Source organism: Rhinoderma darwinii, chromosome 2 (genome assembly GCF_050947455.1).
Source record: "Rhinoderma darwinii isolate aRhiDar2 chromosome 2, aRhiDar2.hap1, whole genome shotgun sequence".
NCBI classification, from domain to species: domain Eukaryota; kingdom Metazoa; phylum Chordata; class Amphibia; order Anura; family Rhinodermatidae; genus Rhinoderma; species Rhinoderma darwinii.
Window position 1 is genome coordinate 426,285,243 of NC_134688.1, and position 19,370 is coordinate 426,304,612.

Below are 19,370 nucleotides of genomic sequence, written 5' to 3' on the forward strand. Positions count from 1 at the left end.
CTCAAAGCCTAATATCATGAGAGCTACACATTGACCCAAAGGTCTGTGAAAAGACTTCCTATCACCATAAAATCTGATTTGGATCTGAGGATTCATTAATGAGAAGAAAAAAAGCATGCTGTTAACCACACTCCTTTAATTCATGAGGCTATTTTCCTATCCTGAGAGTAAAGTCATATCATTTACACATAAAGTGAATTTCTTTAAAAATTTCATTACCAGCTACTCCAAATAGGAACTCTGGCCATTTTGTGATATAAATAATCTATATGTTTGAAAACCGCAAGTGTGAACACGACCCAGCGGTTTTTCATTTTTTGAAATTTTTTCTAAATTGTTTTACACATATAGTTTGCTATATATCCATCAGGCAATATCACCTATGTATTGAAGGTTCTATTGTATGTTTCCTTTCCTGGCCAGGAGAATTCTCTTTTTAAATTGTAAATTTTGTATTAATGTATAAATTAAATGTTGCCGGTATTATCTGGATTCAAAAATAAAGTACTATGTTAAATTTTATTTAACCCAAGAGTGCCTAGTCATATTTCTGGATCATTTTTTCATTTTCTTTTTTTCTATAATCTTTATCAGGAATGGCACCGTGCTATATTATATTGCAATTTTGGGTTTGTTAGGTATGGTTTGGTTATAACCACATATTTTTTCTATATACAGTAAACCTGTATACCTTCAGGGCATTTTCCTATCAGTGTTTATCATATTGTTTTTATTTTGTAAAAGTAATAAAACATAAAAATATATATAAATTTGATATTGGCGTAAATCGTTTTGACCTGCAATAAAGTTGACATGCCTTTTTTACCGCTCTGTGAACGCTGTAAAAACGAAACATAAAATTGAGGAATTGCTTTTGTTTTTTTTTCTTTCTATTCCACCCAAGTTATGGCTCTTGAAAGGTAGGGAGAGAAAATTGAAAATGTAAAAACTAAAAAGTCTGGTCCTAAAGGGTTTAAACTTTAAATAATATTCGATTTTCTGATGTCCAAGCGGTCTTTCCATTTTTTTTATTTGTATATGTTAACTGGCTTTAACAAAAGGAAACAAATTGTAGGAGATCAAATAGAAACAAAATTTCAAAAAGATCGATCAACAAATTTCACAATACAAACTGTATATATTGAAAAGATCTTAGACCTGTTGAGACTGATGTACTTACTTAAAGAAAATCCATGCCAGAATGGCTGTATAATCCTTTCTCAGTGTTTTCCTGCTGGATATTAAAATGAGCATTTTATGAGACCAAGTATATACATGATGTAATCTCAATCTCCTCCCACCAAGAGCTGACAAGTTCCTATCAGTGTCCCTCCTCCCCCGACACCATGCTGAAATCTCACACATGCTCAGTACAAGCTGCAGTTCCCATGGCTCTGCAGTGAGAGACCCGGTCTTCCAGCAGCAGTTTTAGTGTGGAATTACAGCTTCTAATGCCATCTGCTGCTTTGATTTACTGCGGAGCAAGGAAAACTGAGCACGTGTGAGATTTCAGCATGGTTCGGGGAAGGATGGACACATATAGGAGTTGTCAGCTCCAGGTGGGAGGAGATTGAGATTACATTATGCAATTAAACTGTCTCATAAAAAGACCATTTTAATATCAGGATGGAAAACTTTAAGAAAGGATTATACAGCCATTCCTACACAGATTTTCAAAGTAAGTACTAGCTTCATCAGGTCTAAGATCTATTTAATAATTTATGCAGTTTGTATTGTGAAATTTGGTGACAGATCCTCCTTAAGTAGTCATATTCTATTTATTTTTCATTCACATTTGGTTTGGTGCTGGTAGAGAGACCAGTGATGGTGACTGTGTGTTCTGCATTTTCTGGCTGAGTTCCATCAGTGACAGGCAGGTGAAAGCCCAGTTATAGAGATGCTCTGCTGGGATAGAGCCCTGTTTCCAGACCGTTCCTCTGGGAATACCTGAAATAAATTGGTCACATATTATAAGGCTTTGGAATCCAAATTTATCTAAACAAAATGAACTCAATATACAATAATATGGCTGGTTTACATTTAATGATTTATTCTACGTAGGATGCAGATGCACAACTTGAAGCTCTTGGGAACCAGGGCCCAGGTGTGACTGCTACCTCTGCACATCCTATAGCTACGCCCCTGGTATGATGTCGCTATGTGTAAATGGTTTAAATTTGTGGATGCATCAGCTCTGATTACTGTGTGGGGAACATATTTTCTTCTAATCTGCTTACCTGTTTCCTTCCTAGCAATGTACACTACCGTTCAAAAGTTTAGGGTCACTTAGAAATTTCCTTATTTTTGAAAGAAAAGCACAGTTTTTTTCAATGAAGATAACATTAAATTAATCAGAAATACACTCTATACATTGTTAATGTGCTAAATGACTATTCTAGCTGCAAACGTCTGTTTTTTAATGCAATATCTACATAGGTGTATAGAGGCCCATTTCCAGCAACCATCACTCCAGTGTTCTAATGGTACATTGTGTTTGCCAACTGTGTTAGAAGGCTAATGGATGATTAGAAAACCCTTGAAAACCCTTGTGCAATTATGTTAGCACCGCTGTAAACAGCTATAAAACTGACCTTCCTTTGAGCTAGTTGAGAATCTGGAGCATTACATTTGTGGGTTCGATTAAACTCTCAAAATGGTTAGAAAAAGAGAGCTTTCATGTGAAACTGGACAGTCTATTCTTGTTCTTAGAAATGAAGGCTATTCCATGCGAGAAATTGCCAAGAAACTGAAGATTTCCTACAACGGTGTGTACTACTCCCTTCAGAGGACAGCACAAACAGGCTCTAACCAGAGTAGAAAGAGAAGTGGGAGGCCCCGCTGCACAACTGAGCAACAAGACAAGTACATTAGAGTCTCTAGTTTGAGAAATAGATGCCTCACAGGTCCTCAACTGGGAGCTTCATTAAATAGTACCCGCAAAACGCCAGTGTCAACGTCTACAGTGAAGAGGCGACTCCGGGATGCTGGCCTTCAGGGCAGAGTGGCAAAGAAAAAGCCATATCGGAGACTAGCTAATAAAAGGAAAAGATTAATATGGGCAAAAGCACACAGACAATGGACAGAGGAAGATTGGAAAAAAGTGTTATGGACAGACGAATCGAAGTTTGAGGTGTTTGGATCACACAGAAGAACATTTGTGAGACGCAGAACAACTGAAAAGATGCTGGAAGAGTGCCTGACGCCATCTGTCAAGCATGGTGGAGGTAATGTGATGGTCTGGGGTTGCTTTGGTGCTGGTAAAGTGGGAGATTTGTACAAGGTAAAAGGGATTTTAAATAAGGAACGCTATCACTCCATTTTGCAACGCCATGCCATAACCTGTGGACAGCGCTTGATTGGAGCCAATTTCATCCTACAACAGGACAATGACCCAAAGCACACCTCCAAATTATGCAAGAACTATTTAGGGAAGAAGCAGGCAGCTGGTATTCTATCTGTAATGGAGTGGCCAGCGCAGTCACCAGATCTCAACCCCATAGAGCTGTTGTGGGAGCAGCTTGACCGTATGGTACGCAAGAAGTGCCCATCAAGCCAATCCAACTTGTGGGAGGGCCTTCTGGAAGCATGGGGTGAAATTTCTCCCGATTACCTCAGGAAATTAACAGCTAGAATGCCAAAGGTCTGCAATGCTGTAATTGCTGCAAATATAGCATTCTTTGACGAAAGCAAAGTTTGAAGGAGAAAATTATTATTTCAAATAAAAATCATTATTTCTAACCTTGTCAATGTCTTGACTATATTTTCTAGTCATTTTGCAACTCATTTGATAAATATAAGTGTGAGTTTTCATGGAAAACACAAAATTGTCTGGGTAACCCCAAACTTTTGAACGGTAGTGTATCTCTGGGTATAAATGGCCAAATTAGACAAACATCTCAATAACTAGTTAGAGGGAATCTGTTTTTGCTATCCTATCTGAGGGCAGCATAAGGCAGTGACAATGACCCTCACTCCAACGCTATTACTTACTTTAAAAAAATCCAAGTTTTCTTCTACAGCCCGTATTCATGAACTGCGACTAGCCCCACCCTAGAGGTGCTGATCGGCAGCGATCTCCCTATACTGTGCCTATGGAAAATCTGCCAATCAATGCGGATGGGCGAGGCTAGCCGCAGCTCATGAATGTCGAGGACTGCTTAGCCCATGCCCTGTAGTCCTCTGCATTCATTAACTGTGGCTAGAAAACCAGGATTTTAAGAAAACCAAAGAGACTCTACTTTATGCTGCCCCCACATATGACAGCAAAAACCTGGTGAAAGAGTCTGCTTAAAGAGGCTTTGTCACCAGTTTATAACTTCCCTATCTCCTACCTAATCTAATAGGTGCTTTGATGTAGGTAACAGTTTATTATTGACCAAGTGCTGAACATTTTTAGATTTATGCTAATTTTTTCTAGATGCCCAACTGTGCGTTTTTGTTTCTATTCGCCAAGTGGACATTGTATACAAAAGTGTATGACGCTGACCAATCAGCATCATACAGTTCTCTTAAATTCCAACCCAGCTTGATTCACAGCACAGCGTGATCTCGCGAGATCACGCTGTGACGTGACTTCCTCCCGCAGGTCCTTCACCAAAGCGATGGAAGACTGAACAGACATCGCCTCCAGCCGTGCCAGGAAGTTTATCTGAATCTGCAGCGGCTAGAGGCAATGTCTGTTCAGTCTTCCGTTGCTTCGGTGAAGGACCTGCGGGAGCAAGTCACGTCACAGCGTGATCTCTCAAGATCACGCTGTGCTGTGAATCAAGCTGGGCTGGAATGAAAAGAAGTGTATGATGCTGATTGGTCAGCATCATACAAATTTCTATACAACGCCCACTTGGTGAATAGAAAAAAACCCGCCCAGTTGGGCATTTAGAAAAAATTTGCATAAATCTAAAAATGTTCATAATGTGCTCAATAATAAACTTTTTTTTCAGTAGTTATCTACATCATAGCGCCTATTAGATTAGGTAGTAGATAGGCAAGTTATAAACTGGTGACAGAGCCTCTTTAATGGGATGAAATCACACTTGTAAACCCAGCCCTAGGGCTCATGCACATGGCCGTATTACAGTTCTGTGTATGAGCAATACCTAGTAAAGGATTGGATCCCATTCGATTAGACCAGGAAGGCCTTTCCCAAAGACACTCCTACAGGACAGGATCCAATCCCATCCTTGGCTCTAAATATATTGTTCCTTCATGGAGCCTTAGTGAATGGAAAATCAGCACAAAGGTGCTCTATATTTACCTTTAATATACTTAGCAAGGATCTCCGGGTTGAGCTGTACAGACTGGGCAGTAGGGTCAAAAGACAATATCTTTCGTATCAAATCAGTATTTACTTTCTACAAATATAAAAATAAATAATATTAATATTAGATTATAAGCATAAGTCACCAAGTACTTCCAATGATCATATCATGCACAGATTTTTTTTTTATAGCACACTAGCTGGAGCTTTTGTATTTGTATTACTTTTTCTAAATATTATTTAGATTTAATTATACATTGAAAACATACACCCATCTGCCATACTATTAAAGCCACCTGCATAGTATTGTATAGGTTCCCCTCATGCCACCAAAACAGATCTGACCCTTTGAGGCATGGACTATACCAGACCTCTTAAGGTGTCCTGTGGTATCTGCCACCAAGACGTTAGCAGCAGATTCTTTAAAGCGGTTTTCCCAGAATTAACATTTATCACCTATCCACAGCTCCTAGGGATCATAGATTTATCACCTATCCTATGGATAGGTGATAAATGGTAATTGTGGGAATATTAAGTCCTGTAAATTGCGAGGTGGGGCCCTCAAAGATTGAACTTGTTTTTCCGGCACATCCCACAGATGCTCAATCGGATTGCGATCTAATGAATTTGGATGTCAAGTCAACACCTTAAACTCTTTTTTATGTACCTCAAACCATTCCTGAACAATTTTTGCAGTGTGTCAGGGCACATTATACTGCTAAAAGAGGCAAAAGCCATTACAGAACATTGTTGCTTAGGGGCATAGTTAAAGACTCTTTGGCCCTGGTGCAAGAATTCAACTTGGGCTCCCCTACCTCTCCCCAACACCCCCAGACCCATGCACACACCTATGCCCGGACGCCTTGGCCGACAGACCCATGAATGCCCCCACAGTATAATGCCACCACACAGTATAATGCCCCCCATAGCTGCCCCCACACTGTATATTGCCCCCCATAGATGACCACCACAGTATAATGCCCCCCATAACTGACCACCACAGTATAATGCCCCCCATTAGCTGCCCACACACAGTATAATTCCCCCCATAGCTAACGACCACAGTATAATGCTCCCCATAGCTGCCCCATACAGTATAATGCCCCCCATACAGTATAATTGTAATGGCAGGAAGGGGGTGAAGGGAAGGTGAGCCCTAATCTACCCACCGCCCTGTCCCTGCCTACTTGCAACGACCCGCCCTAGGCGACGGGGTACAACTGGGCGGCGGTCCCTACGCTGACTAAGTGCACGGGAGAACAAACAGGGAACACGCAAGGGAAGGGGCAGTAGCCCACGGAACGCCGAGGAAACGGAGTGGTGAATGAGATGTCAGGACCAGGATGAAGTGGAGTATACCCAAGTGAGCACGGAGGAGGAAGCAAGCCGGAGGCAAAGCAAAGCGGGTTAAGCAGAACAGCAGCAAGGCAGAAGCACGGCAGGAGCAGGCTGGAGCAAGCAGCAGTGGGGCCAGGAATCCAAAAGAATTACAAGCACTGAGGAGGAGAACACAGCAGGTAATAAAGGACAGGGGGCGGAGCTAACTCAGACTGACCAGGCCGCGATAGGCTCTCCCACTCCTGAGCCTGCCACCCTGGTTGGTGGGAGATGGTGTCAGTCGAACAGATCTGGCCTCAGGTGTGGATTGATTAATCCCAGGAGTATACCTAGACGTAGTACCTGGCAGATCCCTAACAGTACTCCCCCTTTTATGAGGGGCCACCGGACCCTTACTAAGAGGACCCGGTTTAGTAGGGAAGAGAAGGTGGAACCTCCTGATCAATACCCCAGCGTGAACATCACGGGCAGGTACCCAAGTCCTCTCCTCCGGCCCGTACCCTCTCCAATGGACCAGGTACTGGAGGGAGCCCTGGACCATCCTACTGTCCATAATCTTGGCCACCTCGAATTCCACCCCCTCAGGGGTGAGAACGGGAACAGGAGGTTTCCTCGAGGGGGACCAGGACGGGGAGCAGCGTTTAAGGAGGGAGGCATGGAAGACGTCATGTATGCGAAAGGATGGGGGCAGCTCCAGACGGAAGGATACAGGGTTGAGGACTTCAATGATCTTATAAGGCCCAATAAATCGGGGAGCAAACTTCCTGGACGGGACCTTAAGGTGCAAGTTCCTGGACGACAACCAGACCAAATCCCCGACGACAAACCGGGGGTTAGCAGAACGTCTACTATCCGCCTGAATCTTTTGTGCGCTCTGGGACGCCTCTAGGTTCTTCTGCACCTGGGCCCAGACAGTGCACAGTTCCCGATGAACATCCTCTACCTCAGGATTATTGGAACAACCAGGGGAAATGGAGGAGAACCTTGGGTTAAACCCGAAATTACAGAAAAACGGGGAGACCCCTGACGAGTTACTGACCCGGTTATTCAGGGAAAATTCAGCAAGGGGAAGGAATGAGACCCAATCGAATTGACAGTCAGAGATGAAACACCTTAAATATTGTTCCAGGGACTGGTTAGTCCTCTCCGTTTGGCCATTAGTTTCGGGATGGAAGGCGGAGGAGAAGGACAGATCAATCTCCAACTTTTTACAAAAGGCTCTCCAAAATAAGGAAACAAATTGTACCCCTCTGTCAGAAACGATATTGACTGGGGCCCCATGGAGACGCAGGATGTGTTTCACAAACAAAGAAGCTAACGTCTTGGCGTTAGGTAGCTTCTTAAGGGGCACAAAGTGGCACATCTTGCTGAAGCGGTCTACTACCACCCACACCACCGACTTGCCCTGAGATGGAGGCAAATCGGTGATAAAATCCATGGAGATATGGGTCCAAGGTCTCTGGGGAATGGGCAAGGAACGTAGTAGGCCCGCAGGTCGGGACCTAGGGGTTTTGGACCTAGCGCAAACCTCACAAGCGGCGACGTAAGCCCTAACGTCTTTAGGCAACCCAGGCCACCAATAGTTTCTGGTAATGAGGTGTTTGGTGCCCAAGATGCCAGGATGACCAGATAGAGCGGAGTCATGGTTTTCCCTGAGTACCCTTAGCCGGTATTGCAGGGGAACAAACAGTTTGTCCCCAGGGACGTTCCCGGGAGCTGCACCCTGATCAGCCGCGATATCAGAAGCTAAATCAGAATCCGTGGCAGAAACGATTATACCAGGGGGTAAAATACAAGCAGGATCCTTCTCGGAAGGAGGATTGGCCATGAAACTACGTGACAGGGCATCAGCCTTAATATTCTTGGACCCAGCCCTATAGGTAACCAAGAAATTAAATCTGGTAAAGAATAGTGCCCACCGAGCTTGTCTAGGATTAAGCCTCCGGGCCGATTCTAGGAAAACCAGATTCTTGTGATCCGTAAGGACCGTTACCTGGTGTCTGGCCCCCTCCAGGAAGTGCCGCCACTCTTCAAAAGCCCATTTAATGGCTAGAAGTTCGCGGTTGCCAATATCATAGTTACTCTCCGTGGGCGAAAACTTCCTAGAGAAGTAAGCACAGGGGCGGAGATGGGTGAGGGAGCTGGTACCCTGGGACAAGACGGCCCCCACTCCCACCAAGGATGCGTCAACCTCCACAATAAATGGCTCCTCTTGGTTGGGCTGAATCAGCACGGGGGCCGAGATAAAGCACTTCTTGAGGGTCTCAAAGGCCTGGACGGCCTCAGGGGGCCAATGGAGGACATCAGCACCCTTGCGAGTAAGGTCCGTAAGAGGCTTAGCGACGACCGAGAAGTTGGCAATAAATCTCCTGTAATAGTTGGCGAACCCTAAAAAACACTGTAACGCCTTAAGGGAGGCAGGTTGGACCCATTCCGCCACAGCCTGAACCTTGGCAGGGTCCATGCGGAATTCATGAGGAGTGAGGATTTGCCCTAAAAATGGTATCTCCTGTACCCCAAAGACACATTTTTCAGTCTTAGCAAACAGATTATTCTCCCGAAGGACCTGGAGCACCTTCCTGACATGCTCCACGTGTGAGGACCAGTCCTTGGAAAACACCAGTATGTCATCAAGGTACACAACAAGAAAATTACCCAGGTAATCTCTCAGGATTTCATTAATAAAATTCTGGAAGACAGCAGGGGCATTACACAACCCAAAGGGCATGACCAGGTATTCGAAATGACCCTCGGGTGTGTTGAACGCAGTTTTCCACTCATCCCCCTCTTTGATGCGGATAAGGTTATATGCCCCCCGTAGATCGAACTTAGAAAACCATTGGGCTCCCTGAACCTGATTAAAAAGATCCGGAATCAAAGGAAGTGGGTACTGGTTCCTTACGGTGACCTTATTCAGGTTACGATAATCAATGCACGGCCTAAGACCACCATCCTTCTTCCCCACAAAGAAGAAGCCAGCACCTACAGGAGAAGTCGAGGGGCGAATGAAACCCTTGGCCAGGCATTCTTGGATATACACCCTCATAGCTTCACGTTCAGGACATGAAAGATTAAATATCCTACCCTTAGGAAGCTTGGCACCAGGCACCAAATCGATGGCGCAATCGTAATCTCTATGGGGGGGCAACACCTCGGAGGCCTCCTTAGAAAACACATCGGCGAAGTCCTGAACAAACTCAGGAAGCGTGTTTACCTCCTCCCGGGGAGAAATAGAGTTAACAGAAAGACATGACATAAGACATTCACTACCCCATTTGGTGAGATCCCCAGTATTCCAATCAAACGTGGGATTATGCAACTGCAACCAGGGAAGACCTAATACCAGATCAGACGATAATCCCTGCATCACCAGTACAGAGCACTGCTCCAAATGCATGGAGCCAACCAGGAGTTCAAAAACAGGAGTATGCTGAGTAAAATAACCATTAGCAAGGGGGGTTGAGTCGATACCTACTACAGGGATAGGATAAGGTAAATCAATAAAAGGCATCTTTAGAGACATAGCAAATTCCACGGACATGATATTAGCAGATGAGCCAGAATCCACGAAAGCACTGCCCGTGGCAGACCGGCCAGCAAACGAGACCTGAAAGGGAAGCAAAATTTTATTGCATTTCACATAAAACGGGAAATACCTGTGCGCCCAAGTGACCTCCCCGATGATCACTTAGGCGCGGAAGTTTTCCGGCTTTTTATTCTTGCGCCTGGGACAGGTGTTCAGAAGATGCTTGTCGTCCCCACAGTAGAAGCAGAGACCATTCATTCTGCGAAACTCCCTACGTTGTCGAGGGGACATGGAGACCCCGAGTTGCATAGGTACCTCCGAGTCCTCCGTGGAGGGGCGAGGAGACGGGACCTCGGGGGGGGGGATCGCAGAAAAGTCAGAGGGGAGCACATTGAAGCGTTCAAGCTGACGTTCCCTGAGACGTCGGTCAAGTCGTACTGCTAGGGCCATAACCTGGTCAAGGGAGTCAGAAGAGGGGTAGCTAACCAGCAGATCCTTCAGGGCGTCAGATAATCCTAACCTAAACTGGCACCTTAGGGCCGGATCGTTCCACCGAGAAGCTACGCACCACTTCCTAAAATCAGAACAGTACTCTTCAACCGGTCTCCTACCCTGACGTAAGGTCACCAGCTGACTCTCGGCTAAAGCAGTCCTGTCAGTCTCGTCGTAAATGAGTCCGAGGGCAGAGAAAAAGCGATCAACAGAGGAAAGTTCAGGGGCGTCAGGAGCCAAGGAGAAGGCCCACTCTTGGGGCCCTTCCTGGAGTCGGGATATGATGATACCCACCCGCTGGTTCTCGGAACCTGAGGAGTGGGGTTTAAGGCGGAAATACAGTCTGCAACTCTCCCGGAAGGAGAGAAACGTCTTACGGTCCCCTGAGAACCGGTCAGGTAACTTGAGGTCGGGTTCTAGAGGTGAGGTGAGGGGAACTACTACGGCAGCGTCACCCTGGTTGACCCTCTGGGCCAGGGCCTGGACCTGTAGGGAGAGGCCCTGCATGTGCTGGGTCAGGGTCTCAAGGGGGTCCATGATAGCGTCAGCGTAGGGGAAATGGTAGACTAGGTAAGAGGCTTGTAATTATGTAATGGCAGGAAGGGGGTGAAGGGAAGGTGAGCCCTAATCTACCCACCGCCCTGTCCCTGCCTACTTGCAACGACTCGCCATAGGCGACGGGGTACAACTGGGCGGCGGTCCCTACGCTGACTAAGTGCACGGGAGAACAAACAGGGAACACACAAGGGAAGGGGCAGTAGCCCACGGAACGCCGAGGAAACGGAGTGGTGAATGAGATGTCAGGACCAGGATGAAGTGGAGTATACCCAAGTGAGCACGGAGGAGGAAGCAAGCCGGAGGCAAAGCAAAACGGGTTAAGCAGAACAGCAGCAAGGCAGAAGCACGGCAGGAGCAGGCTGGAGCAAGCAGCAGTGGGGCCAGGACTCCAAAAGAATTACAAGCACTGAGGAGGAGAACACTGCAGGTAATAAAGGACAGGGGGCGGAGCTAACTCAGACTGACCAGGCCGCGATAGGCTCTCCCACTCCTGAGCCTGCCACCCTGGTTGGTGGGAGATGGTGTCAGTCGAACAGGTCTGGCCTCAGGTGTGGATTGATTAATCCCAGGAGTATACCTAGACGTAGTACCTGGCAGATCCCTAACAATAATGCCCTCCATAGCTGCCACATACATTATAATGCCATACACAGTATAATGCCCCCCATAGCAGCCCCCACACAGTATAATGCCCCCCATAACTTACCACCACAGTATAATGCCCCCCATTAGCTGCCCACACACAGTATAATGCCCCCCATAGCTAACGACCACAGTATAATGCCCCCATAGCTGCCCCCACAGTATAACGCCCTCCATAGCTGTCCCCACAGTATAATGCCCCTATAGCTGCCCCATACACTATAATGCCCCCATACAGTATAATGCCCCCCATAGCTGCCCCATACAGTATAATGCCCCCATACAGTATAATGCCCTCTATAGCTGCCACATACAGTATAATGCCCCCATACAGTATAATGCTCCCTATAGCTGCCCCATACAGTATAATGCCCCCCATACAGTATAATGCCCTCCATAGCTGCCACATACATTATAATGCCATACACAGTATAATGCCCCCCATAGCTGCCCTATACAGTATAATGCGCCCATACAGTATAATGCCCCATAGCTGTCCCATATAGTATAATGCCCCCCATACAATATAATGCCCCCCTTAGCTGTCCCATACAGTATAATACCCCCCCCATACAGTATAATGCCCCTTCAGAAGCTACCACATGAGCCCTCCCTCCCATACCCAGTATAATGCCCCCATATGTATGTACCTAGTAGAAAAATAATAACATAATTACTTACCTATCCCCGTTCGCACGACGGGTAGAGGAGATCCTTTTCCTCCTCTGCACGGTGCTGTGAGTGACCTGGCATGGACAGGCGCGATGACTTCAGTATAATGCGGATGCAGATTCAGTTGGAAGCGATACCAGCGCGGTCAGCTGTGTGTGGCAACGGGGGGCTTCGGAACCCCAGGCTTAGGGGACCGGTCGCAGTTGCGACCCCTATACCTACGCCACTGCGTTGCCATAAAGCGGTGTATTAGGTCTAATACAATGTTAAGGTAAGTGGTACGTGTCAAAGTCACATTCACATGAATGCCAGGACCCAAGATTTCCCAGATGAACATTGCCCAGAGCATCATTCTGCTTCCGCTGCCTTGCCTTGTTCCCATAGTGCATTCTGGTGCCATCTCTTCCAAAGTAATTAAAATACACGCATCCGATCGTTCACATGATGTAACAGAGAACGTGATTCATCAGGCCAGGCCAACGTCTTCCACTGCTCCATAGTCCAGTTCTGATGGTCATGTGCCCAATGTAGGTCCTTTTGGCGGTGGACAGGGGTTAGCATTAGCACGCTGATCATTCTGAGGCTCCAAAGCCCCAAACGCAGCAAGCTGCGAGGCACTGGGTTTTCTGAAACCTCTCTATCATAGCCAGCATTAACTTTTTTAGCAGTTTGCGCTACATTACATTACATTGCTCTTCTGTCGGATCGGACCAGACGGGCTAGCCTATGCACTCCCACACAAATCAATGAGCTTTGGACTTGGACCACTTTTGGTAGGTACTAACCACTGCATAGCAGGAACACCCCACAAGACCTGCCGATTTGGAGATGCTCTGACCCAGTCATCTAGCCATCGCAATTTCTCCCTTGTCAAAGTTGCTTAGATCCTCATGCGTGCTCATTTTTCCTACTTCCAACACATCAACTTCAAGAACTGACTGTTCACATGCTGCCTAATATATGCCCCCCCTTGTCAGGTGCCATTGTAACAACATAATCTTATTCCCTTCACCTGTCAGTGGTTTTAATGTTATAGATGATCGGTGTATCAATTCCCCAACTTGAATATAAAACGACCATAGAACAAAGTAACTTCACCGGGACTTCAGACTAGATGAAACAGGGTGGATTTATTCACCTCAAGTGAGCAACGTTTCGGTTCGTCACAGAACCTTTCTCAAACAAGTAGCTAGAGAAAGGCTCTGTGACAAACTGAAACGTCGGTCATTTGAGGTGAATAAATCCACCTGGTTTCATCTACTCTGAAGTCCTGGTGCCGTTACTTTGTTCTATGGTCGTGTTATATATATATATATATAGCAGTTTGGATCTGCAGTCTCAATCTGCCGGTTTGTTATCGTCATAAATCTTGTTGACAAACAAACCCTTTACAGCTCCTATGATGCAGTGTGAGAGTTAGTTTTGCCTACTATACAGTGCCTAGCATAAAGACTACACATCCAAGAAAACAAAACTCCAGAGCAGGAACTGTGCAGACATCTGTAAAATGGTGTTGAAAGGTTACATTTATAAAGAATTCTCGCTTTGTGAAGGACAGTTGGAATGTTTTAGGGCCTGTTCACATCAGCGTCAGGCTTCCGTTTAGGAGTTCTGTTCGACCCTTCCATCGGAGGAACCGATGAACGGAAAGCCAAACTAAACCATAGCTTCTGTTTGCATTACCACTGATTTCAATGGTAATGCTTCCATTACAGTTGGTTTCCGTTTGTTTCTGTTCCGTAAGCTTTCCGTTCCTCTTCACAGAAACAATAGCGTAGTCGACGGAAAGGTCGAACGACAGAAAGGTCGAATGGAACCCATGAACGGAAGCCTGACGCTGAGGTGAACAGGGCCTTACAGTCAATGTGTACTAATTTTACATTTCACCTACCAGCTTGCACTGATTCCAGCTGTGAATTTCCTCAGACTCAGCCCATGCTGGACAAAATAGAAGCAACACAGCCTTGAGGATACTATGCACCATGACAGGAGGATCCTTGTAGCTCTTCAGTTCAGCAAATGACTGGTGGTCTAGTTTACTAACACACTGTCTCAGGTCTTGCAGCATGAAGCGATGGAATAGTACTCCTACTCTCCTCTGTCCTGGGCCTTGCTCTGCCTCTTCAGTCACGTAAATTAAAAGGAAATAAGGTAGATTACTACACAAACAATGTGTATTATGCAGCATATCAGAATCTACATCCCTTAGTTAAAGAGTAACTGCACTTTCATCAAACTTTTGATAAGTCATACAGACATCAAAAGTTTGGATTCGGGTTATGAGAAAGCGTAGAAGTGCTCAACTGAGAGATTTTCACATTTGGCTGTGATCAGCGCTGTTCGTCAGGCTGAATACGGCTGTTAAAGAACTGTCAGAGTGCAAAAGTTTGATAAAAGTGCAGTTACTCTTTAAGGGTAATTTCACACGTAGAATAAATACTGCGGATTTTCCGCAACAGATTTGGTTTCGGAAAAGCCACAGCAAAATACAGTAGCAGCAGAGTGGATGAGATTTGAATAAATCTCATCCACACGCTGCGTAAATGCTGAGCGGAAAAAACGCTACGAAATTCACCTGCGGTGCATTTTATTAATCCGCAGCATGCCAATTGTATTTGCGTAATTGCTTATTTGTTGCGGTTTGTTGGTGCGGTTTTTCGGCTGAAATTCCTGGGGTGCACAGGGTAGATACACTGTGTGCTTTTACTCAGCGTATCCGCCCTTTGTGAACATACCCTAAACTAGAAGAGCACAGCCCTGTTATACATAGACATAAAGTCATATCAAAGCTTTAATGACAAATCATATGAAAGTGACAATGAATTACACCTTAGGGCCTGTTCACTTCAGTGTTGCCCTTCTGTTAAGGGGTTTCGTCTGAGGTTTCCGTCAGGTTAACCCCTCAACGGAAAGGCAAACGGAAACCTTAGCTTCCGTTTCCCTCACCATTGATCTCAATAGTGACGGAAACGTTGTTCATGGTTTCCGTTGGACACCATTGTGACAGGGTTCCGTTGTTTTGACGAAACCAATAGCGCAGTTGACTGCTAAGGTTTCCGTTTGCCTTTCCGTTGAGGGGTTAGCCTGACGGAAACCTCAGACGGAACTCCTCAACGGAAGAGCAATGCTGATGTGTACAGGCCCTTAAAGAGGCTCTGTCCCCACATTATAAGTGGCTTATCATCTACATAATGTGATCGGCGCTGTAATGTAGATTACAGCAGCGTTTTTTTATTTAGAAAAACTATCATTTTTGACAGAGTTATGACCTATATTAGCATTATGCTAATGACTTTCTTAATGGACAACTGGGCGTTGTGGAGAGAAGTGTATGACGCTGACCAATCAGCGTCATACACTTCTCCCCGTTCATTTACACAGCACATAGTAATCTTACTAGATCACTATGTGCAGCCACATACACACACACTAACGTTACTCAAGTGTCCGGACAGTGAATATACAATACCTCCAGCCAGGACATGATGTCTATTCAGAATCCTGACACTTCGGTAACGTTTGTGTGAGATTTACAGCAAGGCAAGTGTAATCTCGCGAGATTATGCTGTAAACTGTCATTTAAAACGAGATTATGCTTGCCTTGCTGTAAATCGCACACAAACGTTACCAAAGTGTCAGGATTCTGAATAGACATCACGTCCTGGCTGGAGGTAATGTATATTCACTGTCAGGACACTTGAGTAACGTTAGTGTGTGTGTATGTGGCTGCACATAGTGATCTAGTAAAATTACTATGTGCTGTGTAAATGAACGGGGAGAAGTGTATGACGCTGATTGGTCAGCGTCATACACTTCTCTCCACAACGCCCACTTGGTCAAAAAGTAAAACACGCCCAGTTGTCCATTAAGAAAGATATTAGCATAAATCTAATATAGGTCACAACTCCGTAAAAAATTATCGTTTTTCTAAATAAAAAACACTGCTGTAATCTACATTACAGCGCCGATCACATTATGTACAAGATAGGGCACTTATAATGTGGTGCTAAAGCCTCTTTAAAGATAATTAGTAGAAAATATTAGGTACTGTATTTGCTTAAACTGCAATATTTGCCTCCCCGCATTATTTTTATTTTTTTTGCAGTGTTATTTTTTAATTACATTATGTTTATTGAATTTTGTTTCCATTTGTTGTAGTCCTAGTAGGGGACTGTACCTTTTGATCTTTTAATTTTAACTTTTATATATTGGAATATCAGTTTATTCTAATACTTTAATGTCTGCGCATAAAAATGTATAGGCATCTGTTTGGACATAACTAAGGGCATACCCTACTCCAGGGGTCAGCAACCTGTGGCACCGGTGCCACAGCTGGCACGTGGGGCATGGTTTGCTGGCACACTTCCCTCTCCCAGTGTCCAGCGCTAAACAGAGGGAGAGAGAGAGAGAGAGAGAGACAGAGAGAGAGAGAGACACAGACAGACAGGCAGAGAGAGAGAGCGAGAGAGAGAGAGAGAGAGTGAGTAGAGCATCATTGTGCAGTTGGCGGCGCTGATCACCAGGAGAGAGCAGTGCTTCATTGTGTTTGTCGCTGCTGAACACTTGGCAAGCACATAATGCAAGGCTGCTCTCTCCTGGTGATCAGCGCCGCAAAGAATTAGTTCAGTAACCACTCTGTAAAAGAAAAACTTCTCTCCCCCCAAGCTGATGTTCAGTAGCTATTAATCTCTCCTATGTCCTCGCGGACTTTCCTGTGTGCAGCGCCCCCACGCTGATATTCAGTAGCTGCGGTCTCTCCTGTGTGCAGTGCCCCCACGCTGATATTCAGTAGCTGCGGTCTTTCCTATGTTCACTTCCCCCTAGCTGGTGTTCAGTAGCTGTGGTCTCTCCTATGTGAACACCTCCCCCTAGCTGGTGTTCAGTAGCTGTTGTCTCTCCTATGTGTACACTTCCCCCAGCTGGTGTTCAGTAGCCGTGTATGTACCACAGGAGGATCATCTTTGCAAAGAAAGTCAGAGACAAGGGTTACACTAAATCGTAAGTTTAATTAACTGATTAATTGGTTCATGTCACATACGTGGTAACAGATTGTGTTATATGAATTTCACGTTTACATGGCACACGGAGTACTTCATCTGATTTTATTTTTAGCTTATCGGCACGCCATACAAAAAAGGTTGCGTACCACTGCCCTACACACTGCCTTCTGCTGGTAGCTGCTCGTAAAGCTAGTAATGTACTAAAAATATTACTAGTTTTACGGTGTTAATCTGAGACTTGCCAAGATAGGGGCGGAGGCAAAAACGGAGGCGGTAACTTCATTAACCCTTCCTACTTTTCCCATAACTAGAAGTGTAATTCAATCTACAATCAGTTCACTGACGATTACCAATACTAGATATGTTGTAGGAAACCTTTAGCTAAGAGGTGTGTACAGGTTTAGAGACCCTAAATATAAACAACAATTATGTCATTCATTAACACTAGCAGAGATCTTGAAAATTGTAAAATGGTGAGGAATTGAACACACAAAGTATATTATAATACACTTTCATCAAACTTTTGCCCCCTCGTTTTAGGAACTATGGGGGGGGGCTCAGCACCCGGACCCCCACTAATCCAAACTTTTGATATGTCTCTGTGACGTATAAAAAGTTTGATGAAAGCGTAGTTCCTATTTAAGCTTAGTTTACATAAGGCTGGACAACCCCTGTGAATAGAGTACATGCCCTTATGTTCATGTGAAGGGAGACTGAGCTTCTCCACTACTAAACAGGATAATACTGCACTCTAGTGGTAAATTTCTGAAATACTGTAATAAATTTTTTGAAGACCTGACCAAACCTCTGTTTATGACAAAATTGGTGATGGGGTGTGTGTCTCTAAAGAGGATTTGGTCCAAAAGGTATAGATAATTGAAATCTTACCTAAGACTATCTTTTTTTGGATGTCTCTAGATGGTTCTTCCTCCAGAATTTCATAACAAGCACTCTGTAGCATCTGCAGCATTTTCTGTAAGTCCTGGTACTCGTGGGCTGGTAAATCCCTGCAGTGCCCTGTGTTTAGATCTAGCACTCCCAGAGCTCTTCCTGATGGATCACGGATGGGTACAGCAATGTGGCGTTCTCCATAGGCATCAGTTGTGATAACCTCTGAGCTATCTGCACATTTAAATAGGTAGTCCCTGTCCAAATAAACTTCCAGTATTATGCTCATAATAGGACTTAATGATATCATTGAATTGCTCATTTTATAGAATACTCTTAAAATTATAAACATATAAAATAAGTTCACGTTTATATGTATATGTTCAATCTTAATATCAGTCATCATTAGTTTTATATTTTCACCTAATGCCAACTTGATGCCCTTTGTAATAAGACACTACTGATTTCATCCTTCTTCACTTTACTAATGGTCACAAAGGCAAAAACGTTTCAAACTTACATGTTTATATGTTTTTTGGGCTTTTTTTTTCCAAGGAGGGGAGGCTTGGCTTATCCAGGCACCTTTCAATCCCTTACCCTTAGTATTGCTTGTAGTCTTTTTTTTTTTTTGAGCCATATCTTAAAAGACTATTCACAGATAAAATATTTATGTCATACCTATGGAATATGGCATAAATGTCTGATAGATGCAGGACCCGCATCTTATATCCAGAACAGGAGTCAGCCAACCCCGATCTTGCCCGGTGAGGCGGTCCCCGGCCATGCCATCCAGGTATAGAAAGAATAGAGAGGTGGTACATGGCTCTCTTTATTTATTCCTTTGGGAATTATGGGAATAACTGAGCCTGCTTGCTCGGCTCTTTCTGTAATATCTATAGAATGAGTAGAGACAGCCGCGCATATGCACAGCCACCTCTCCATTCATTCTCCACCTGGAGTTAGCAATACCCCAAATAAAAGAAAGAATTTTCTTTTT

The 19,370-nt window shown here is 44.7% G+C and overlaps 1 protein-coding gene across 4 annotated transcripts in view; it reads right to left on the reverse strand.

Annotated features, from left to right (window-relative positions):
* Positions 1–1,693: 1,693 nt before the first annotated feature.
* EFCAB5 (EF-hand calcium binding domain 5) overlaps positions 1,694–19,370 on the reverse strand; it is an 81,527-nt gene continuing 63,850 nt past the window's right edge. For all 4 annotated transcript variants that reach the window (XM_075854333.1, XM_075854332.1, XM_075854330.1 and 1 more), the window contains 4 exons: positions 18,374–18,630; positions 14,377–14,606; positions 5,255–5,351; positions 1,694–1,947 (listed from right to left, as the gene is read on the reverse strand). In XM_075854333.1, coding sequence (XP_075710448.1) covers positions 1,790–1,947; positions 5,255–5,351; positions 14,377–14,606; positions 18,374–18,630 — 742 coding nt within the window. In that variant the 3' untranslated portion in view covers positions 1,694–1,789. The remainder of the gene's footprint in view (positions 1,948–5,254; positions 5,352–14,376; positions 14,607–18,373; positions 18,631–19,370) is intronic.